The 24,484-nt window shown below is 36.9% G+C and overlaps 1 protein-coding gene across 3 annotated transcripts in view; it reads left to right on the top strand.

The window, feature by feature from the left end:
* THADA (THADA armadillo repeat containing) overlaps positions 1-24,484 on the top strand; it is a 154,371-nt gene that overhangs the window by 4,613 nt on the left and 125,274 nt on the right. For 2 of the 3 annotated variants that reach the window (XM_041477307.1, XM_041477306.1), the window contains exons 7-22: positions 309-357; positions 1,226-1,416; positions 2,052-2,146; positions 2,439-2,659; positions 3,624-4,315; positions 4,907-5,058; positions 5,200-5,355; positions 6,485-6,607; positions 7,495-7,618; positions 9,032-9,180; positions 10,001-10,211; positions 10,817-10,952; positions 11,318-11,454; positions 11,872-12,030; positions 13,138-13,295; positions 17,651-17,760. In XM_041477307.1, coding sequence (XP_041333241.1) covers positions 309-357; positions 1,226-1,416; positions 2,052-2,146; positions 2,439-2,659; positions 3,624-4,315; positions 4,907-5,058; positions 5,200-5,355; positions 6,485-6,607; positions 7,495-7,618; positions 9,032-9,180; positions 10,001-10,211; positions 10,817-10,952; positions 11,318-11,454; positions 11,872-12,030; positions 13,138-13,295; positions 17,651-17,760 — 2,863 coding nt within the window. Of the gene's footprint in view, positions 1-308; positions 358-1,225; positions 1,417-2,051; positions 2,147-2,438; positions 2,660-3,623; positions 4,316-4,906; positions 5,059-5,199; positions 5,356-6,484; positions 6,608-7,494; positions 7,619-9,031; positions 9,181-10,000; positions 10,212-10,816; positions 10,957-11,317; positions 11,455-11,871; positions 12,031-13,137; positions 13,296-17,650; positions 17,761-24,484 lie in introns of those variants that run through there. The other variant, XM_041477309.1, reaches the window with a different exon arrangement.

Genomic DNA, 24,484 nt, shown 5'->3' with positions numbered 1-24,484 from the left:
GTACCAGTGAGCAATTGTGGTAGGGAGAGTCAATATCTCACTGGATTAGGCCAAATGGGTTGGAAACTTGTTTTGTAGCAGGTTGTTGCAAAACAGTTTGAGATTTTGTTTTAGCATTGCTTGTGTTTGTCTATACTGAAATACCAGTTTAATTTGTTGAAGGAATGGAAGAACGACCACTGTATGGGTAACTATTCATTGTAGATGGGTATGTGTGATGTATTGAGATGTATGTGTGATTGCTTTGCTGGAAATTTTCTGTTCTATTTCTCTTGTAAGTAAATTTATACCATAATTATTTTCACTAGTTCTTCAGTTTCTGCAAAAGTTGCTGCTTGACATACAGGAAGAAAACAGGCAAGTGAATTCAATAGAAGCTCTACTTTATCTGGTTTTATTTCTCTCTTGCAAGATAATTTGGTTTGGTTTAAAATATCACTTTGGTAGCCATACGTTGATGAAAGATAGAAATATTTTACATTGATGCAGATTTTAAATAAAAGCTGATTCTTTTCTTTTGTGGCAATATGATAATACAAGAGAGGTAAGGCACTGATACTGTTAGAGCTGATATTAAGGGAGGCCTTTGAGTTAAGGTTTTGCTATCTGAATTGTGGCTAAAGAGTGTAATTAATTGATGTAAAATTCAGGTAGAGTAAAACTCTTTCATGTTCCATGAGTGTTTAATTCAGTATTGATATACTTGACACTTTCCAGGATTTCATTAAGTGAGGTGGCTTCATTGTGGTCTCGCATTCTGAACTGAGAGGAGAAGGGTACTTAATGAAGTGGTTTGTACACTGAAAGTTTAGATATTTTCTGCCTTTTTGTTAGAAGAAAGTCAAATCGTAGAAATGTCCTTCATAGATGGAGGAACTACTTGAAAAATTAGAAAAGAGTAGCACTGCATTCTATTGGCCTTTTTAGAAAGTTTCTGGAGAAGTTCAGCTCTGCTCAGGCAGAATCACATGAATGAAAGTTTGTCACAGGAACCAGCAGAAAATGTAGCAGAATTTGTAATTTTTGTTTGTTAGCTTCATTTTAACAAACTACCCTTGAGTCTGCTCCTTGTTTTCCTGTAGTTACATATTTGATCAACTCAAGCAATACATTATTTTTTACCATTAATTCTATTTAAAGTTGGCAGAATGTGGTTTTCTGGGAATGGTGAAGAATGGTTTTAATTTGCTTTTTGTGTGCTTGCTTGTCTCTTTTTTTTCCACAGAAAGAATCATGGAAATCGTATAGTTCAGACCCAGCTGATGCATGATTTACTGATAGCCATTAAAGTTTCAATGATGCTTATACAGAAATTGCAAGAAAATATCCAGGGAAGTCTTTGGAAACACAGTGAATCTTTTGTTTGGCAAAGTATGTGTAGTTTACTGAAAAGTTGCACAAATTTCCTAATGGATGGTAAGTTTAGTAACATTCAAACCCTAATATTTTTATTAACTTGTTGTCTTTGTGGTAAACAACCTGTATGTGTAAAAACTTAGTTTATCTTGCATGGAAATTGAATTACTGAGATTAATGGGAGTGGGAGCAGTAGTTGTTTTTTTGGTGAGCTATGATTTGCAGACTGGAGTTTTAGAGTGCACAGTTTAATTTATCTCACAACAAATACCAAGATTAATGCTGTTATTGATAATTCTAAAACTAACAGAAATGCTTTTGAGAGTCACCATATGTCTGTGCCTACCAGAAATATCTACACCTCTATGAAATATGCTGTCAGAACTATTTATGGGCACCCCATAACTGATAGGGTTTTCTTCTCATACAGACATTTTTATGTAGTAGAATTTAACACGTCAGTAGTCTCTGCCACAGCAGTCCTGTGTTTTCTTCTGTTAAAGATATTAGCAGTTTCTTATTACATTGGAGGATAAGGTTATTAATGTTTGCTATCCAGGTGGACACTGCAGATTTGTGATGATACAACTAACTACAAGTAGTCTAGCAAAATTAAATGCCATATTTTATAATTTTTCCACATAGTTCTAGCACGCAGTGTTTGCTGCATTCTAATGTACAATATCTCTGTGTAGCAACGCTCCTGCAGACTGTTCAGACTACCTCAGGACTGGCTGTTATTCTCTTCACCAGAGCTATGTATGAGCCGGTTGAGGAATTACCTTCATTGGTAAGTGTATTTCCTGGCTGAAGACTCTGCAATATCATGGCATTGTTACCCTGTACTATCAGTGTTGTCTGGAGGCTTTGCTGATGCAGATACCAGGGCTTGCCAGCCTCTCTATCAGTCCTTAGGATTATACTCCCGCTTTCTTCTCTCCTTGCTATATGAAATAATAAGACTTGGGTTTGGAATTTGACAAACACTATTTACAAGAAATCTCTTCAGCTCTTCTAAGTTACGCACAAAGCAGGTTTTCTGCTGTACTGAGGTGCTGTAATGGGTGTGTTTTGTGTTCCAGATCAGTGACTTGCTCCTTGGGACAACAGAGCACTTAGGTGTGCCAGCGTGGTTCGTGAGGAACTGTGGGGTTCTGTGCACAGCAGAACTCCCAGACTCGGTCCTGCTCTTCCTTTGCCATGGAGCACTGGCTATGCTGGATTGGAAAAGTGGCAGCATGGGTGAAAATGGAGAGAAACTATTACTAGATATTGCATCAGTCTTGTTGTCATTGAGTTCAGAGTAAGTTTGTGTTCTGATCTGTTTTGTTTCCTGTTTGGGAGAAGAGGTTTATCTTTCTAATTCTATTTTTGCATGACTTCTGTGGTCCTGGTGGAATATCTCAGATGTTTTCAGTGTAATGATACTAGGTTTTGTCACAAATGGTGCAGTCTTTTTAATATATTCATAAAAACTCTGTAAATTTGAAAAATATAGTGATGTAGTAGTAGTAGTATAATATATAGTTCTAAGTTTCAGTTTTTTTCTAGCATGCTAAAATTTTGTTTTCTAACATGAATGGGATAAATTTATCAATTCCCTTATGGTAAGGTGTGTCAGTATCAGTTCTTATGTAGAGAGACATACTTCAGTTTCAGGACATCACATCCTCTCCTTCTGAAAGTTCAGAGGAAAGCAGTGTGCCAGTATGTGGAATACTTGAAGTAATGTGAGTTTTGGTTGGTTTTTTTCTGACTGCTTGCATCTAAGGGCCCACCAGCATTATTGGATTGGAGATTAAAATGTGTATTTAGTTCAACCTTTGATTGTGCATTGGAGATCAGTTTTGTGATCTTGTTTTTGCACATAGGATACTCAGTTCTGATGGTTTTATATGGCAATGAAAATTTTTCCTTACATTTTCAAGGAGCATGTAACAACATAATGCTGCTCAAATGTTAGCAGGTGCATAGTAATTTTTTTTGTTTTATTGTTGTGGGGCTTGTATGGTTTCTTTTCCCCATTGTTAGGGGGTTTAGCTGCAGCCACTTAATAGCACATCAAGTAACCAAGCATGTACTTGGCAACATCCAGTTGGTCACTTCGGTGTTCATTCCTTTTCCTCCATGAATGGGTTGAGTCTCCTAATCTGTTTTCATGTAAGGTAAATGAATGTGATGAATAGTTATTCTGAAATACAAAATAAATTTTTTTAAAATACTGATAAATGAAGGCAGTAATTTGTTTTGTTTGTTCTTTTTAAAAGGTTAAAAGAATCCAGTGTGGCAACATCTTTGTCTAGAATCCTTGCTATTTGGACTAATTCAGCACTGGCTGCCCTTGTTTCAGGCTCTTTAAATCTAAAAATCAAACTTAATGGGAACTCTGATATAATTGGGAAGCTGCTGGAATACATTTATACACACTGGGACCACCCTCTGGATGCCATCAGACACCAAACCAAATTGATTTTCAAGAATCTTCTTCAGATACACCAAACCACCATTGCTGGATCCAATGGAAAATCAGACCCATTCTTTGCAACGTTGATAAAGCATTTACTTAGCTTGGATTGGCACGTGAAAGGGAAATATGCTTCTCTTGGCTGTCTGGTGGAATGTGTGGGCACTGAAAATATACTGCAGTTGGACAGAACAATTCCAGTGCAAATCCTGGATGTGATGAATGATCAGTCTCTTGCACCTTACGCTAGTGATCTTCTGGAAACCATGTTTACAAATCACAGGGCCCATTTTACTTCGAGTTTTCAGGAAGGCACCTGGATTGACCAGTGGCACAACATCTGGGTTTCTCCTCTTCTGGTAATACTGTGTGAAGGGAGCCATGACCAAACTACTTATATAATAGATTACTATTTACCAAAATTGCTCAAATGTAATCCTGACAGTCTGAGCTACATGATAAGAATTCTTCAGGCCTCTGCAGATGCTAATCTGGGTAAGAAAATAAACTTTGTATTTGTAATTATGATTGGATTTAAAAAATCTTAACCATGTGATTTCTGGTCTATTATTATTGTTAGAATTAATTCGGGAGAAAAATTCCAGTTGCTTATTATTGCTATTTGTATTTCAAGGTGAAAGTCATAATAATTATAAGTGTGTCTCTGTGCTATGAGCAAAATCCCGTGGGTGCCTTATGGTTCTCTTTAATGGGTTTTGTTAGATTTCTGTATTTTCTACTACTACTTTTTTTTATCTCTTACACAGGTGTGTCCAGTAAGAGATTGGTTTTTCTTGTAAATATGTGGATACAAGATTTATGATTCTCTTGTTTTGAAGTAATTTAGTGTGACTCTAAAATAATGGCTTGTGAGACCTCACAAGGTGTTTTTGTCATATGGCGTATTTGAGATGAAGCTTTTTGGGATTTAGAACTAGTTTAATCTATCTTTTGGGATTTATGGAGTAGAAATAAAAGGGGTTGGGTCATGTGTTGAAAGTATTGGGAGTTTCTGATGAACATTGCAAATAGTACATTGCTTGTATTAGTCAAACAGTAATTATTACTGGTTTTCATTTTCTTCAGGCTCTTGCAGTACTAGAGGAGCTCTTGGAGCACTGATGGCATGCTTGAGAACAGCCAGGGCCCATGGACATCTGGAACTTTCAAATATCATGAGCAGTGGTCTTGTATCCACTGAGTGTATAAAACAGGGTCTAGTTCATCAGCACAGCCAGGTAAAGGGACAGTCATTTATGTATCTTTTAAATTAGAATAATTGCTTTGATCCTAGTTACTGTGTTAGTATTGTATTAAAACAAAGGTGTCATCACAGGTGTCAGTAACTCTTTCATGGTGAACTTTTAAATATCTTTCAGGTTTGCATTGATGCTTTAGGTTTACTCTGTGAAACCCATCGCACTACAGAAATTGTGTCTCTGGAAGAAATGCAACTAATTCAATTTTTTATGATGTACAACTTGAACAACCAGTCTCCTTCAGTAAGGCAACAGATCGTTTCTCTGCTGAGAAAGGTAATTTCAAACTGTGAGCAATGTCTAACATGCCTCTTGTGTTAGTTGTAACACCATTTTAAAAGAAATAATGAGTGTGTTACAAAGTTGCTTGTTGGAAGGAGTAGAAGCTCTAAGACCAGGAGTATGCTTTAAGTCTTCATAGGCAAGGATGGCTTAAACAAAATATTAAGTGGCAGAGGCAGGGTAACTTAATGGGTGGTGGTGGCTGTTGCTTGACCTGCCAGCACCTGCACACTTTGCCAATACCAAAGCAATGTGCCCTGGAGTCAGCAGTGAGCCTTGTGTTGCCTTTGCTGTGGCCTAAAGCTGTGCTTACATGGACTTGTCACAGCTCAGGCAAATTCAGCACCCTCAGAAACCTGACCTGAAAAACAAAGTAGAAGAATATTCACTGTGATTTAGCTGTGCCATTACAGTCTGCAGGGAATGAGTCTCTCCATCTGGTGGAACTTGCCAAGGTCACACGTAGCTCATGGTAGAAGGATAGGGATAAAATGAGGAACCATGTATGTATAAAGAACATCTTGGAAGATCTTTATGGCAGAAGAAAGGCAGTGTGGAAGGAGAAAATAATTAATTTGAGAAGGGAGGAAAGTGAGGGAATCACTTTGGCAAAACCAAAAGAGAAATCCTATCTCTTTCCATTCTTACCTGGTGCAGACTGAGGAGCATGAGATGGAAAAGTCATGCTAGATGGGAGTGTGATAAGAAAGGAAATATTATTTACAGGTAGTAAAAGAGGTGGAGGAAGCACTTCTGAAGTGAGTCAAACTCTAAAGGACACTGAGGCTGTAGAAATTATTTGCATTGAGTTTTTTTATAGATGAACACAGTTCCACAGAAAATGAGACAGGAAGAGAAGGCTTGGCATGAATTTAAGGAGGGAGATGGAAGAAGATTTTGGAGGTGTAGAGGGAGGAGAGAAAAAAATTGGTCACAAGAGAGGTGGGAAGCAAAACCTTGGATTTGGAATGGAGAGGGAAGGATCTGTTTCTGTGTTATGCTGTATGCCAACTTCCTAAAAATTACAAGCAGTGTGATTTGGAAAATAAGCTGGAAATCTGCCTTTCCCTTATTTCACTGTCAATGATTCTTGTCTCACCTATGTTTTCTTTTGTTTTAAAAGTTATTTTGCAGGATACAAGAAAGTTCTCAAGTGCTTTATAAATTAGAGCAAAATAAAACTAAGCAAGAGTTAGTTGAGAAGTCAACTAAAATGCCTCCTTTGAGGATTTTGCAGCAATACAAAGTAAGTAGACTGCTAGAGATGCAGGTAATAGAGGTGGGGTAGCATTTCTGAGAGTTCATTGTTCCTGAACACCACTGGGTAAGTTAGGCACTCTGTGTGTGTGTTAGGCAATAGTGCAGAAGGAGAAAAACCTGTAAAGCCAAGCAGTGCTGGGGAGCTTGTCCACTCTGATGCACTTGTGCAAGTTTATTTTGACTAAATATGCTGTTGTTGATGAACTGAATGCCCATTGGTATTTGGAGGGTGTCTTTAAGGTAAATTTTGTTTGAAACCAATAAAGGTTATTTTATGAGGGATTGCTCATTGAAACAGCAGTAAGTGAGGAGCGGCTGGAGATGTACCCTCAATCCAAAAACAAAAAAAAAATTGGGCAAATGTCCTGTCATCTGCTGGCCATTTTGATGTGTGTTACTTGGACTTAAAACAGAGATCAGTTGAGCTTCAGTCTTTTTCTAGGTCTCCAGAATCATCAGTGAGTGAGAGAATGAATGACAAGAGCTTTAGCATGAAGACTTCTTTTGTATTTGTCCTTTTTATTCTATTTAAAGGCTCATATCATCAGTATCTTTGTGTCAATCTGTTCCTTGAGTACTGCTTTTCTTGGTCAGCTAATTTTCAGGATTAGATACAATGGGTGTCTTTTTGTGGGCCTGGGGAAAGGAAACTGTTGTATTTAAAAATACAAATGATTGTCCAGCCTTCACTGTTCTCTAAGAAACAAAAAACTGTACTGTGAATGTTTGCCTCCTGTTTTTCCAAAATTATCTGCAAGGTCACAATTTTTGGAGTAAAGCAGGATGTCCTGAGTTCAGCTACTTAGGCTTTTGTTTGTTGGGCAGCAAGTACATGGTCTTAATTTTTTTCTTGTGACTTTTTTTCCCTTCCAGGATTTCATGTCATCTGTATGTGCCAGACTTTTTGAGGTATTGTTTCCTGGTTCATCACACCCAACCAGGTTTTGTGCACTAAGTATTTTGGAATCAATAGCGGAAATATTTTCTGTTCCAAAAGGTGAGAAATCTAATTTATAGATTTAATAGACTGCAGGAATGGGAGGTATTGAAGAAGTGTCTTTTATACTGGCTACTCACTTTCTGTCAAAGTAAAAGGGTAGTCTTAGTCCTTTATTTCTGTGGCATTTCCTGGATCGCTTTTGTTTTACTTCAAGGGAGCATAGTAATTTTTTTTTTTTTTTTGGAAAAAGGAATATTGAAGTAAATACTAATAATTGCCTGTTGTATATCTTCTGTAAATTTGGATTTTCTTGCATAGCCTGTTTTTTAGGAAGGTTTATTTTTTTATTATAAGGAGAACTCCTGGACAAATGTCAATGTATTTGGTAACTTCGCTCCTTTTTCCTGCACATATATCTTGATAGCTCGAAATGCTGAATTCACAAAAACTCTTGGTTGAAAAATATTGCATATCCTCTTGCTAAATAAAAAACAGTTTTATTGTCCTGTTAATGATGATATGCTGGTGTTATTTTAAGTTTTCTTCAGGATTTTATGGCAATATGAATAAGTATTTACAGCTTTGGAGTATTGATATTCTTGCTAAATCTTGTCTCTGGATCACATGGTCAACATAAAAATATGTTTCAGTCCTAAATTGTAACCTTTTCTTTAAAAAAATTGGTTGTCTAATATTGAAGTTGATTTTTGAGAGGGAATAAAATTGCCATCTTGCTAAATAATTTCTCAAAACCCCTGGATAAATGAACACATTAATGTTATTATTATGAGTATGTAGTATATTATTACTGTTTTTTTTTAAAAAAAATAGAGAGTATCCTCAGTTGTTTATAATAGCAACTGAGGATTTTATAAATTGGACATTACTTCTATAAAGGCAATTCAGCTGTTGTGTTCTGTGCTGTATTATGGTGTAGTTGTTTACATCCTAAAATTTCTGCCTTCTTTACAGCACTAAGTCAAGTCACCAGAATTCACAACTCATTTATATCTAAATTAAAACCAAAATAAATTGTAATGGCTTACATTTTTAGGGATTATTTCTATGACAAATTAACTGAAAACACCAAGCGCCAAAACACACTGAAGCTTTCAACCTCTTTTTTGAAAGGAATTATTTTCAAATATTGCATACTTACAGGAAAAGAGTTTTTAAGCAAAACTAAGTAAAGATTTTTGTAATGCTGTGTTTAAAGGGCGTAAATGGGATTCTGTTTTTGGCAACAAGTTATTTTCTTTATTACTAAGAGTAATTTTTTTAATAAGGTAAGCCTTTTTTATTCCTAACAATGGTAAATATGGTATTTTAAGACCTATTAAGAGAAATAATATTAAAATAATAATTTGGCTGAAATGTAATGCTGCTTTTAGCAAAGGAGAATATGAAGAGAATGCTTATTCTGGAAAGAGTTGCAGCACAACTGTCTAAGGCATTAATTTCTTTGAACAGGCCAGGCACAAGTTTTCCAGTTAGATCAGGAAATTGATTCTGCTCGTGTCCAAACTCTGATCCAGTGTTTTGCCAGTACTTTTGAGGAAGTAAAAATTCTGGCATTTAGACTTCTGATGAAACTACGTGATGTTGCATTGAATTTACAGGTATGAACTTGAAGAGTTTAGAGGGAGTAATTTTGTGGAAGATGGATGTTCTGTAGTATGTCAGGTGCTTGTGTTAGGTACAGAGCAGGAATCCCGAACCGTAGAAGCCAGTCCAAATTGCCTGCAGTAGTGTTCATCACTTCCTAAGGAGGCTTGTTTCACTAATGGATGAAGGAGTTTGGGAAGTTCATTGGGTGGGTATGACTATGAACTATCAGAGAAATAGTTAATGCAAGGCCTTGGCTTAGCTGTGACTTCTCTTTGTAAATGATTGAGACATTTTGACTTGGTTATTCTTGTACTTTTAGGAAATTCAGCTCCCTATTTCCTATCCTTTCTGATTGATCTCAGGTTTCATTATCTGATTGGTTTCTTTGATTCCTCACAAATTTTGCCCTTTGAATTGATACTGATTTGTCTGTAATAACCTGATGAAAGTTTATTTTAAAATTCATTAGTACAGATGAACAAATACTGCTACCAAGTAAGCTGTTCTTCTCTTTAATGTCCGTTAGCCGATAAAACACGTTAATTTGAAAAAAAAAAATTTCCTGTGAGGTGCAGTGTAATTGAATATTGCTTTAGAAATGGCTGTCGCCATCCTAAATGTCTGTGTAATTGTATCCTTGCTAAATACATGCACATGCGTGTTTTGAGTGTAAGGTCATCAGTGCACAAAACAAGCGTTTTTAAAGAAATATGTACCAGCAAACTTAATGAAAAACGGGTTCTCAGATTCCAAGGTGGTAAGAAGCTTAATTAAATCAATCTGGAAGCTCAACTAGATTAACAATATTACTGCTTTGGTTTTTTTTTTCAGGATTCTGAAAATCTCAATCTTTTATTCCAAGCAGCAATTGATCTTAGCACAAGCACCAAGCCATATGATTGTGTCACTGCTTCATATTTGTTGAACTTTTTAGTATATCACAAAGGACTGCAGCACATTTGTTTAGGAAAATGGCTTGAGCATAACCCCCAGCTGGATGAAAACACATTAGTGAGTACAGTGGAGAAGAACACTTTGGCAGGTAAGATTTTTGTGGAAAGGTTTTTTAATATTTGTTGAAAGTTGGCTGCTTTTCAATAAGGCTTTTGGTAGGAGGCTTAGTAAGAGATCCTTATTTTTATCAGGATTTTAAGTATATTGTATTTTGCTGTTAAGAAGCCACATTCTTTAGTTAAGGTCTTAATCTAGTCCTGTTTGTGTTGAGGCTGTTGAATATTCTATAAGATGGCTTTTGTCATTATTTTGACCAGTGACATTGTATTAATGTGGCTGTAAGGGTGAAGTCTGACTTGCAGTATGGTGTTGGTAACTTATTGTGACTTCATCATGAGCTGTGGGATTGTCCCTGAACATAGGATGTAGGTTGTGCTTTTCACAGCTGCCATTTGGTTCATAGACAGATTAAATTGACTATAACAAATATTGCTGGAGTTCAGGTAACTGATGATCAATGTTAACATATATTTCAATGACAAAATAGGGAAGAGTATAATAAAGGAAATTGCTGTGCATGTTCCACTGAATTGTTGTGTACACAGGTTTTATTTCTGTTTCTTAAAGCAGATTTGTTTCTTAGAAAATCGGTGTTGAATGTACAATGTAAATCTGTGCTTTAAAATATTTCAGTTATCAAGTTTTTGTTGGTGGATGTTGAAGAAGAAATATTCCAAGCCAAGAAGTCTCTGCTTCAAGCAGCAGCATCATTCCCCATGTATGGGAGAGTGCACTGTATAAATGGGGCTTTGCAGCAATTACCCTTCAAGTAAGTAAAACATACTAAATAAGTTGTAACTCCATATTTTAAGCAAAACATGCTAAATGGAAAGTTGTAACTCCATGTTTAAGTGCAGTGGAAGAGGTGTGAAGGAGAACAGAAAATCATGCAGTACTACTTATATGGAAAGCTGGTACCTGTGGCTTTTAGAAGTCTTGTGACTGCTGCAGTGTTTGATGATTCCTTTGTATGTGGTAAACTCAGCCTTAAGACTTTTCAATCTCTACCCTTTTTATCATTTTCATAAATATTGTTGCAGAAGTGTTTGTAATTTTGGTTCTTTCTTTTAAATATGAAATTATTTCTAATCCATGTTGTGTTTTGGTTGTGATTTTGACTTTTTTTTCCTTAAGTAACTTGACGCTGCTGTCTGAATGGAAGGAAATAGTGACCAGGCTCGTTCTGATGTCATATAGCCTCTCTGCTGTGGTATCACCAGTAGTACAGAGCTCATCACCAGAGGGTCTTATTCCAATGGACAGTGATCCAGGTAAAGAACCAGAAAGAATCCCAAAAGAATTACTTTCAAATCTGATGCTCCTGTAGGTCTCTCTATCTTGCAGTCATTCAGAGCTAGACTGAGCACCCCTTCCTTTCAGCTTCTCATTTTATGTCATAATTTTTGGTCACTCTTAATTTCTGATAAAGTTTTCTTGACTTCTTCACTAAAAAACCTACAAACATTTGCAGAGTGTATTGTTGCATCTCTTTCAAAATGGGGGGCTGTAAATTCAGGTTTTTTCCCTTGATCATTCTAATCACCATAGAACCTTGTGTTTTTTCTTTCTTAATGCTTATAGCTTTCTTCTGTACTTATATTACATCAGTTAATATAAGTTACATCAGTTTTGTCTTCTACTTCCATTTCTTTATACTATCTTAAATATCCCTCTTGTTTAATGTGCAGAAAGTGCAGATCGCCTGCAGATGATTCTGCATGAGATACAACCACAGGACACAAATGATTATTTTATGCAAGCAAAAATTCTGAAAGATCACTGCAAAGAAGGATCTGAAAAGCTGGCTGACCAGAGCCCAACGAAAAATATTTGCATGGAAATGAGAGGTAAATCCAAGGCTGAACAAATAATTAACTCAAGGTATTTTTTATAGAGGAGTCATTTTATGTGGATGATCAGTTGGAAATTACTTGCTTGTGTGATGTTTTAGTTCTTACCTGTCAGAAACTAGTTATCCATGGACATGGCTTTAAAGAATAATTCACTATGCTTCTGGAAGATTGTGGTTAATCTCTCTTAAGATACAAGTGAAAATCATTTATTTTGATATTGGCCTAGACTCTGTTGCCTTAACTGCACAGGCCAGGTAATCTTGAACACCTTTTCTATCAAGCAATGATTCAAAAGTATTTCTTGTTGAGAAGTGTTACTCTAATTTTCCTCTCCAGTGTACATGAGGCCGGTGGAGACTATATTCATGCAATACAACTTGTTGCATAAAATTACATAAGCAGAAACTTCAGCTTGAAATATTCTAATAGGAAAATGTTAGATAGTATTTGTCTGTTTTAATGAATAGCAGCTATGAAACTGAACCTTACAACGATAAAGGAATTGTAAACTTTGACATCTTTAGTGTAGGCCACAATAAACTTATAGAATATCCGTGCATTTTAAAATTTAATAGTTCATGCAAGTTTCTGAACTTCCTTTCCCCGGTTGCTTTTTCGTATGTTTGAAATGCTCGTGGCCGCCTGTTTTCCTCCACGAGAACAAGGGTAAACACGTGCAAGTGCCGCAGTGGCCACCAGGTGGCGGCGGCGCGTCACAAACGCTTCTGCCTTCTGGGAGCTCCTGGAGCACGTCCGGGGAGCGGTGGATGGGGATGAGTGCCTGCCTGCGAAGGTGCGCGTGTCTGTGCCTCGGTGTGCGAGTAAATAGGAATTGTAACCAAAAGACCTCTACTCTTTAAGACAGCACTTCTCTGATAAAATGTTTATACTACTGCTTTTTCCAAGTGCAAGAAAGTAAAGCAATGATTGAGCAGGCAGTTAGGGTCAACAAGATTGAATTGTCTTTTGGGCAGGCAAGTTTAGAAGTTTTTTCATAGTTAATTGTGTTTTGTAAGACAGGCTAAGTGAAGTTTAAATTACACACCTGCATCTGAGAACCTTGAGTTATGCTACTGCATTTGTTGTCTTTTTGTTTTCAAGGCAAAGACAGGCAAGTGTGTGATGTCACAGCTCAAATGGTTCTTGTATGTTGCTGGAGAAGCATGAAGGAAGTATCTCTGCTCTTAGGGACACTGTGTAAACTATTGCCTTCACAGACGACATCTGAACCTTCAGAGGGATTGATTACTGTAGAACAGGTAGGGAAATAATTTTCATAATAAAATCTGCAATTTCTTCTTGGGTGGTGGTGAGGCAAAGGCAGTTTTCAGAAATTTTTTTCCTTAAGTCTGTGTTCTGTTTAGGAAAAGTGCATTTTAAATTTCATTTAATTGCCATGGTGTAAGGATTTTCTTGGTTGTACTTGGTTATCAGTCTTGTTTTGGTCCAGTGATATTCAGATCCAGTGCCGTCTCTAAAAACAGATAAATGAAGAAGTTATTATACATTACTAAAAAACTCATTCATTCTAATTGTATTGGGTTATTTATGAGATGTGTGATGTGTTTAGGGATACCAATGCCTGCCTGCCACCCTCCCTGTTGTCTCTCTCTCAGGATATATTAGTCACTAATCGAATTGCTAAATTCTAAACTGACTTCCTATTCAAAGTCTCTTTTGTCTCATTTTGAACTCTACATATTGGGATTCTGCTTAAAACTCTTCCTTAATTAGCATCAGAGTCAAGAGTTCTGAAAGTCAAGCATGCTGACTAGTCCTTGTCGTCCTCTTATTCATTGTTATGAATAATTTGTATGCAATGTGACTGTATCTTTTTCCTCCAATTTTTTTAATATGAGAATCAGAAATGTTAATATGCCATCTGGGTCTCTTGCAGAACGTTGAGTTCAGTGTTTACAAGAAATTAGATTACCACAGGCATTTATTTGGGAAATATTTTGTGTTTATTAAATTTCTGGTTTAATTGATGACCTTTTACATCATTTACATATGTTTCAACAAAACCAGTTTGCATAGAAGACTGAAATATGAAAGACCAACTACTTTTAACCTCTTTTTCTTTCCAACCGAAAACAGTTACTTAGTTTTTCCTTAGGTGTTAGAACTTTACATTTTTAAAATAAAACATTTACATTACATTACGTTAAAATTAAACTTTACATTTTAAAATAGTATTACATACTCCAGATTTTATTTCTTATCTGATGTTGGGGTGCCATGGAAATAGTGTTGGTGTCTTTATTCTTGCATTGTCTCCAATCCTCATGTTTTCATCTGGTTAACAGCTGTGCTTGTATTGTTGCTGGGGTCTGGAGGGCAGATGAGAGACCAGAGATCATTTCCACCATTATGTTCCTTAATCTGCACCAAGTCACAGAGGAATTGGTGTTTTAGAATGAGTCAGTTCTAACTACAGCATCTCTGTTTTTGAAAGCAGACACTGATAGGTGCTCTTTCAGAAATAATACATTATTAAGGAAGAAGCTGGATGTCCATGATCCTTGTGGGTCCCTTCCAGCTCAGGATTTTCTGTGATTCTATAAAGATACCTTCTTTTCCTATAGATACCTCTTCAGCTTGTTAATGCTTCAGATATCTTCGTGTAAAACAGAAGAAGAAGAATGCTAATGGATGAGAAGTCAGTTTGAAATCCTGATTTTCCTCAGGCTTGCAAGGGAATACCCAAAGAAAACTGCAGGCATTTTCTCTGTACTTTTTGTAACTTTGGGTCATTACTGTGTTTTGTACAAAAAAAAGAGGGTTTCATGAGAAATGACAAAAAATGTCAATGCCATAACTGCTAGGGCTTCAGACTTACCTAGTCACTTCTCAGTATTGACAAATAAGCAAATTGGAATTTGTTGTCTTATGCATGTAGAACTTTTCTTTCAAGTTGCGTATTCTTTTTCTTAATTTTGGAACTATTGGAAGAGATTTAAGAATACAGAGAAGGAAAACTTTGAGAGAAACATTGGTCAGCTTGCCTTGAGCCAGGCTAAGTAATGGTTGAGAGAAATCAGGTAGCACCTCTTGGCCAGCGAGTGCCATGCTTTTGCAAATCTTACTCTTGTTGTACCATGCTCCACTCCATCTAGGTCAATAACTATATTGAATTGTGCTTTAGGAGATCAATGCTCTCATAACTTACCCAAAAGATCACAGGGAGTGTTGAGTTTGCTCACAGTCTTCTAATTGATTGTACCTGTCTTTTTAATGGAGCATGCAGCTGGAAGTGCAGTGTCTTACAGTGCTGGTGTGCATTAGGAAATGGCACAACAGAGCTGCTTCTGGGCAGGCAGTGTGATGCTGGGGGGCTACTCTTTGCAGCAGTAATGCTGCCTGTTGTACTGTGTACCTGTGGGGGAGAGGTTGGCAGGGAGGCAGCTCCTGCATGATCCTTTATGTTGATTGTAGGAAGCTGGGACAACATCAGATTTACTCTTCTTGTTGTTTGAGTGAGAGATTGGGTTTACGTGGCAGTCTTCAAAACATCAGCCATTTTACATGGTGGCCTTGCTTTTAGAAATAATGGTCGTAGGAAGTGCAGAGTACAGGTGGAGGAATCTCGCTATTCAAATGCTGGAGGAATCTCACTATTCAAATGCATACTTTTCTTTTTCCATATGATCCTAAAAGTCCAGAGATGGCAGGCTCAGAACTGTGCCTGTTAAGGAAATCAATATAAATAGTATCGTCTAACCACCAGAACGACATCTAATAAAGATTCTGTGGGTTTTTTTGTCATATGACATACAAATCATGAGCGCTCCAAGTCTGGAGAAGCATTTAGTTCTTTCTCAAACTCCTGTTTATCTCACCTGGGAAGTTTTAAGACCATTTTAGGAGATAAGTTTGCCAGAGCTGTGTGCCACAGTGAAAAGAAGCAGGCAGCAGAAGTAAAGACTGAATTCTCCCATGGCCTGTATTAATCTTTTGGAACACCTTGGAGAGAATTAGATCTTGAATACCCAGATTCTTGCCCTCAGCAGCAAGTGTGATCCTGTACATAGTTGAATTAGTAAGGTTCACCTGTTATATTCTAAATTTCTGACCAAGAACTGAGTTATGGTAGTGCTGCTTCCAGCCTGTGAGTTCAGTTTGATGCAAGCTTCTAGTCAGCGTGGGTGTTGCAAGAAACTCAGAAGTGTAAATAGTAAAGTTGGAAGTATGTGACAAAAAAAAAAATAAATCCTGTGAGTTCTAGAGGCAAAAGGGTGGTGCTGGGACAGGCTGGTAGATTGATTTACATGTGTATGGATTTCTTGATTTGGTTTTGTTTACACACCTGGAGAATTGCCCTGTCTGTGGGTCAGTTCCTTGTGAATAAAGGGCACTTACTTCTCTTTTTTGGACTAGAAAGCTGAAATTAAATCCCATGGCTACATAAGCTACCTTAAAATCTACTCAGAAATAACTTTTTTATCTCAAATATCTCCAATTATTCTGTGTTTCACATTAGGTAAGTTTTAGCTGCAGGAAATATGTAGATGGTCCCAGATTTTTTTTTTCTTAAATTATTGAAATCTCATTGCTTGGGTGAGACAAATTACTTAACAGGAGGTTGAAAAACCATAAAGGTAGATATGACATTAACTTCCCTGCCAACTTAATTACTTGTCAGGCTATTAAAGTATTAGAGCAATTGTATAAGTAACAGAACAAGCAGAATTTTATAAGAAACTTGACGTGATTTTATGCATATTTTTGTATAAAAGATTTGAAGAAGCTTTCACTGGAGAACTTTTAGGAAAGAGTCCTGAAGTAAATTTTTGCATAAGGGCATTAAGTATGTGCTATGCATTGTAAACAAATCAAGTGGGAAGTTTAGTTTAAAGTTGATGAGAATTAAAAGAAAAAACCCAATGAACAAGACAGCCTATCCTTTGTGGAATGAGATTGTGTGATCTGTAAACTTCCAAACAGATTTAAAAACTTTGTGTTGTAATAGAATTCTAGAAAATAAACTATAAGTGAAAGTTTAGGTATCACATTTACAATTTCAATGCTTTTAAAAATAGCTCAGATTCTAACACTCATTGAAAAATTGTTTCTAATGGTCAACAGCAATTATGCAGAATTCTGGAACATTAGAAATTTGTATTTATAGATGTATTACCTAATCTAATGTAGATTTGTTTCCCTTCGGTACAATTTTTGGAGTTTGAATTTCATATCTTAAATATTTTTAAGAATTTTTTTTCTGCTCTTGTGCTTTAGTTGGCATTTTCTTTGTAGTTTTTGGCAAGACTGTAGGCAAACAAGAAGGAATCTGCATTTGTTTCCCCTGAAAATCAGAGTTGTCCCTTTCTTCTCTTAAAATCTGAATATGTCCATCACAGACAAATAACCAGTTTCATGTCCTTTATATTTTTGGACTTTTTGAAAGAATATAGAACTACCCCCTTAATCTAAAAAATGACTATAATATTTGTTATCATTAAAGTGAGTGGGTGTTTATTATAGTTGCTTTTTGCTTGTACCAGTGACCCTTCCAGCCAGATTGTTGCTTTGAACTGCAAAATATTTTGCATATATAAATAAATTATGTGTATGTAATTTCAAATGGCTTATTAACTTTTTCTTTCTTTTTTAGGTTAAAAATATTGGTGATTACTTTAAACATCATCTGCTGCAATCAAGACACAGGGGTGCATTTGAATTGGCATATGCTGGCTTTGTGCAACTTACAGAAATGCTTTCCAGGTAGGGGATGGGCAACTTATCGTGTTTTTAATAGAAGTTATAACAAATTTTGGCATCCACCCTGAAACTGGCTGTGCAGACAGATCCTTGCTTTCATGTGGATTTTGTTTAAGTTTGGTGTAGGCATGATTATGACAGTTACATGATGTCTGTGACTTGGACTACAATACTTATGGATAGTGATGGTGCTTAGGCATTGAAAAATGATACAGACATATAATGCTTGCTGCATTTTTCTTCATTTCTGGCATGTTAGTTTCCTGAACAGCTCTTAAAAACTCTTGGGGAAAGTAGGAGTGTAGAGTTCTTCCATTTCACTCCCCTTTTCTGGTCGTTTATGAAAATGTATGCCAGACTTTTTGCTTTAGCCAGGACATTTTCTTGGAAACTTCTATTACCTGTCACAGAGTTGGTTATTGTGACATTTGGAAGACTACCTGACAGTGCATCACAGGGTGTGATATGCACTCTGGCTTTTTTCTTTCCCCTTGTAACTTTATAGTTTCCTAGAAGAACAAAATGAAAGGAATTGTCATGAGGTCTGGGCAAGATCACTGGAATTTCCATTACAGGCTTAGCTGCTGATTTCAAGTGCTGGTTATGTTTCTTTGTGGTATACAGCGTTTATATCCCATCCATGTTTTAATAAGTCAAATTAAAATTTCTACTGACTAGGTAGAGTTTGGTAGGGCTTTTTTGTTGTTGGGTTTTTTTTTTTAATATGAAAGACCAGTCAGATTTTCAATTTGAAGTACCTGTGTTTTCACACCAATGCTAAGTAACCAATGTTCCCCTTTTGCCCCATGTCAGCCAGTCGGAGGTGCAGATCTATTTCTTTATTTCATACTGGAAACAGTTTTGGTGCTTTTAGTACAGACTGGCTGGCTGATGAGGTTCACTGGGTGTCTCCTCAGAAAATTTTCCCAACAGAAGTGAGGCTTGGTCTCTGCTACAGTATGCTGGGTGAGGCTTCTGCATCTGGGTACCAGCGCTGCAACAGTTAATGGTATTTGACACGTGGTGGTGTTGATTCTGTGTGCCAGTGGGATGTTACACTGCATGCCATGATTCTCTTGGTGATCTCTCTCTCCAAGGAACATTACTTTCTTTCAGGTTGTAGCAATCTGAGGGATTTCAAATTGGCTTGAGGAGCTTGTTGAGTGCTCATGCAACCTTGCTTTACGCTTGGTTGTTTACTCAAAAAGAAGAAAAAAGAAGCTTATTGCTTATCTTCTTGCCTGTCCATATGTTTTATATGCACTTATATATTGGGTATGTTCTTCAGTATACAATTGAAGAACATATTCAGTTCTTCAGGTATTGGGATGTTCTTCAATACCATGAAAACTTGGTTCTGGAAGTTCTAAGGTATTGTAAGTTTTCTCCCATCAATGTGAAGAGAGAGTCTGGCCATCAGAGTAATACAGTTTAAAAAAAAAAAACCAAAACAACCAACAAACAAACCTTTTACTGCCATGAGTCTATTTGGGAGGAGAAAGGAGGTAATCCAAGAGGTACAGCTCCACTGGTCTGATCTCAGTCAATATGCAGGATTCTCTTATAGCAAAGGCAAAGTAAGAAGCAGGGAATAATGGAAAACATATAAAACATGCAGTCAGTTTATAACAGACTCGCTATTTTTCTTTAATTTTCAGTTTTAAAATGTCTTAAAAGTGAGGCAAATAGAGTAGAGCAAATATACCGAGATTTTGGAAAAGTTGCTGATGTGTTTGTTGCCTCTCCTGCTTTCTGCCATTGTATTTAATGGAGCACAATCCACTTAACAGCAGCTTATGTTAGGTTGCAAAATGAAGAGCCAAGCCCAAGAGAGCTCTGCTTGCCTGAAAATTATTTAAACATTAAGGGATATGTATGTATCATCCAAAATAAAAGCCCTCCAAAATTAAGGAAGTTTCCTCTTCTGAATTAACAGATGTCTGTTACAATTTTTTTGCCTAGCATTTTTAAAGTTATTTCAAGCAGAGCAAGTGTTCCTTTGGGAAAAAAGATTTATAAGAGCTGGAGATCAGCTCTGTGGATGTACATTCATTTCAACGAAAGACAATATTTTCCAGGAACTACAGGTCTCAAGGCTTATATTTGTATTTAAAACAAAGGAGAAAGTAGACTGATACCAGAACAGGAAATGACTCTTTGATTTGGTACTCCTGGGATATGAGGAATATTTTGAGACTCTCCTCCAAAAGGGGCGAATTAAGTCTCGGTGAATGCAGCTGCCTTGTAGGTCTGTTGATTGTCATGGAGTCTTTCCGTGTCCCCTGCTGCAGCTGGGGGGCTCCATTCTGCAAGTGAATCTCAGCTGGCCTGCCTCTCTCCATAGCTGAGAGGCTCGTGGGCAGTCTTGAAGCATGAGTGTCAGAATCTGTATTAATTTACTGCTGTGTCCACAAATGCTAGAGGAGAAAGCTTTTGTCGGGGGGCAGTTTATCGTAATGTACAGCTTAGCATGATACCTTGTTGAGCAGGATTGAACTCTAGATGTGCAGAAGCATCCCTGACACTTGAATTTGTTCTTTCTGTAAAACACAGTGAAAAATCTGTCTCTAAGATTGTGGCTGATCCTTTTCCCAGGCATTTATGAATGACTCCAACTGAACATAGTCCTTCACTTATGTCTAGCCAAGCACTTTTTAAAAACTTTATGCTGCGGTGTCTTTTATCTGAGCTTGCTTTTAGCTGTACAACCCTTAAACACCAGTCCTTGTAAAAACCAAGAACAGACTTTTTTCCTAGACAGAATGATGGTATTCAGACCTATTTGAGTTAGTGGTGAAAGAAAAATATTTCCTCTGCAGAGATTTCTTACAAACCTGATGAAATTGATCTGTCTTGAAATTCGGATGTAAATTGCTGAGTCCGCTCTAATATGCGAGTTACCATTCTTCTGTTTCCCTGTTGATACTCCTTCTGGGAGTGTAGTGCTCCCTTTTCCATGCCTGCTTAATGTTGCCTGCAGCTGCACCTTCAGAAAACCGTACAGTTACATAACAAGCAACATTGATATCAATGAAATGAGCAATGTGTTTTTAAAAAGAGTATTTCCTGTCAAAGGCCTGGAGAAATTAAAAAAATCTTCATTTGGTCTGATAACATGCTGGTTCAGAAAAGTCAGAAATCAGTTTTAAAATTGAAAGCTTGAATTTCCTGTAATCCTTATTACTCAGGCAATTTCTCTGTCCCAAATTACATTTTGCCTGCTTTGCATTTCTTTTATTCAGTGATCTCTTTGCTGAGAGATTAGGTAGTTTTCTGGAAATCTGAAATGGTATTGCATAGTTATGGTGGTAGTGCTTTGCTTCACTAAAGTTGAAGAATGCAAGTGTAAGGTTTGGGAAGAGTAGTCTCATACAGTGCAATGTGTTTACTTAGGAATAATTTATTTTGAACACTTTCAAATGTTTGATTGGAACTTAAATAGTGGTGAGCACTATTTTAGGGGCTGCAGTAAGTTAAGTTCATAACAGTTTTCTGGAAAGCTGTAGTTTACTAAAAGAAAGATGAAAATCATGCTTTTATTTAAAAAATGTTTAATCTGCCAGTATCATTGAAAATTACTTATGTGTACCTAGTCAGTGTCTGATCTTCTGTAATATTTCTTTTGGAGAAGGCTAATCCTTTGTAGTAAAACCTGCTTCTCTCTCTCTTTTTTTTTGCTCTGAAGTGACTGTTACTCTTTGCTTTCCCAGCCTGCTATGATCTGCCAGGAAGACTTGTAAAATGGAAATATCACTAATGAACTTTCTAGTGAAACTTACCAAAATTGTAAATAACTTTTTAGCAAAAGTATAATCATGGATGTGAGGGAAAGAGTGTGAAGGGAGAGAAAGCAAGTGGGAGAAACACTGCTTGTAGTGTTAGGAAATACATGACATAAGGAAGCATGAAATACAATGTTAAGGCACTGCTCAGGTTGAAGATGTATTAATTTTTAACACTGTTCATGTTTTCCCTTCCATTACTTTTCCTGCTTGGTGTGAGAGATTTGGGGTAATGATACTGTGTGAAATTTTGAAGCCACCCAAGGTTCTCTCTGCCCTGCTTTGCCAACAGAGAAACCTCAAACCCTTCTCAATGCACCTATATAATCTGGAAAATTTTGTTTCCTGTAGAGTAGATGCTATGACAAGGAGGATGCAAGTAGAAGGACTTTGTAGTTTCAGAGGAGTTGTCTTAAAAGCAGACCTATAAATTAAATAGTAATGTGTTTTTGAGGTTAGATTCCAGTCTCAAAAGTACCAGGGGCAGTGTCTATAAAAAATGGGAATCATATTACTTATGTGAAAAAGAATAATACTGCAGACCTGTTGAGCGAGGAGAAAATGGTGAAAGAAACTCTTTCCCTAGATAGTAACTGCTTACAGTGATTGCAATCATTGAATTCTGGATATACACATGTAGAAAAACGCTTCTGATCTTGTGATGTTTATGCCACAAGGCACTTGCATCTAGGAAGGCCAAATTCAAGACTGACCCATTGTTAGCACACCATTTATTTCAGATAGGAGAAAATACAGATATATGGTTTAGAGAGAGGAGTTTAGCTTTAACTTAGGATTGATACTGAACACAGAAAGGGTTTGGGGCATGTGTCAAATTGTTTAAACTGACAGATGAACAGAGAGAAAATTGTGGATTACACTTAATGTACTGCATCTTAAGTAATTTGTGTATCAACTTACTGTGTTGCATTTTCATTATCAACAATATATGTTTGATCTGATAGAAATAATTACCATTTAGTTCTGGAAAATGACATTTGATCTTGAGGCCTTAATTTTATTGTAAAGCTTGGTTATTCTTAAAATTTATGGCCACCTGCTTCTTATGACAATATTCTTCTTGCCAGACCACAAGACGACAGAGCTGCCAAATGGAAGGGAGTAGTCATCTCCATTGCAAAGTCAATAGTCTCTAATGTTTCTAACTCTACAGCAGCAACTCTTTCACCTTCTAATAAATAAAAGTGCATTGGTGGGTGACTGAACAAGGTAGAATTACTTGTGGCAAGATTAAAGCAATATGGCTTTAAGGGAGTCTGAAGTTTATTTGACTTGAGTATGCTTGTCCTCTTTCTACTAATACTGAGAGGAGAAAAATCCCTCAGTTTACTTAGGAATAAAATATTCAGTGTGCTGCATAGCAAATTCTAAATATTTCCTTAATGCTTTACTTTGTGCTCCTCTGCACCCCAGCAGATGTAGGTATTTCTCATGGGGTGTTCATGTTAATACTAAGATAACATAGTGAAGAGAGATAAGCACTGTTCTCTGCATGATTGAATGGAGACATTTAAATTCTGCTTAGCTAGGGAGGTAAGACCAGGTGTCTCCATGATCAGAAGGAGCAGATTTTGCAGAATGTGTTGATGTGGTTGAAGAGAACTGCAAAGTAGTGTCTTAATTTCTTAATTGCTGAGACTCACGGAGGAGATCTATAAGAAATTGTGTGGTCTCAATCTTAGAGTTGTATCCTCATTGTGTACCCAAAAGTGAGCAAAGGAATGCATCCTGCAAATAAGCAAGGGCAAACAACTATCAGCAAAAGAAAGAGAATAGTTAAAGCAAGAGAATTCACTGTGAGTTTCCAGGTTGATCTGATTGCTCCTGTGATAGACTTGGGGCGGTAAGTGCCTTTCTTTTATGCCATGGTACGAGGTGAGTATCGCTTGTGAAGTCCCGTTCCTCTTGAGCTCTGATCTGGTGGTTTGCATTCTGACTGCCCTTTTGAAGAGGTGCTGCCCTTAAAAAATGAGGAGAATGCCTGGCAGCAGTGTAGGAAATGTGGTGGAAATCCTGCAGGAATTACTGAAGAGTGAGAAGTGTCCTGTGTTTTCTGCTGACCTGTCTGGCACTTCCTGCAGCCTCAGGTTTCTGCATTACTACTTTTCCGTGTTTTTTTTTGTAAAAGAAGGAAATGGAGAGTTTCACTGCAGATTAAAGCCTCATTTATTGTTCATGATCAGGTTTTTAGCCAGTGTAAATTCTTGCTTTAATAAGAGGAGGATGAAGAAGGGAATATATGCGGACCTTCCATTAGATTTTGTTTTTCACACCAGTACCTGCTGCCGTTTACCTCTGCTTTTAAATTCTTTATTTCAGTCACCCAGGTAGAAAACTTGATTGTAGTCTTACCATAGGTCTCACTACCTCATCGTGAATTTAATTATAGTTTGTATTTTTAGGTAAGGCAAGTCCTGCATGGTTGAGATAGTTGCAGCTGTATTGCCCACAGTGATGAATTATTTCTTCTACTCTGAATCACCTATCAAACCAGTGTGACAGGTTTTAATAGCAATGTCCTGTTAATAGAAATTTTTGTTACAATGAATGATCCTTTTGGAACATTGACATGAGATTAATGGGCTGGTGTTGCACACTGAATGTGGTGCATTTTATTGAACTGAACAGCACCAGTAATTGAAGTAGACTTGAGTTTCTCCTTGTCCTTGGAAGTCGTTTGCTTTCAGGCAATGCTGAGTTTTATAACTGCAGAGGAGGAGTATTTGATGATAGGAGAGGAATTTAGGTGCTTTATGAAAAGTTTGACAGACTTAGTATCGAAAAGAGTGTTTTGCCTTATTTTTCATTCCTTCCATTGCTCTGAGGTTTGCAGGGTTATTTACATAATATATACTCACTTTGGGGGGCTTCAGTTTCAGTTTGTATGTTTATAAACACCAATAATAGCTAGTATAAAGGGGCAC

Source organism: Pyrgilauda ruficollis, unplaced genomic scaffold (assembly GCF_017590135.1).
Source record: "Pyrgilauda ruficollis isolate IOZ18807 unplaced genomic scaffold, ASM1759013v1 scaffold4, whole genome shotgun sequence".
Lineage (NCBI taxonomy): Eukaryota > Metazoa > Chordata > Aves > Passeriformes > Passeridae > Pyrgilauda > Pyrgilauda ruficollis.
This window is presented reverse-complemented; position numbering and strand designations above follow the sequence as displayed.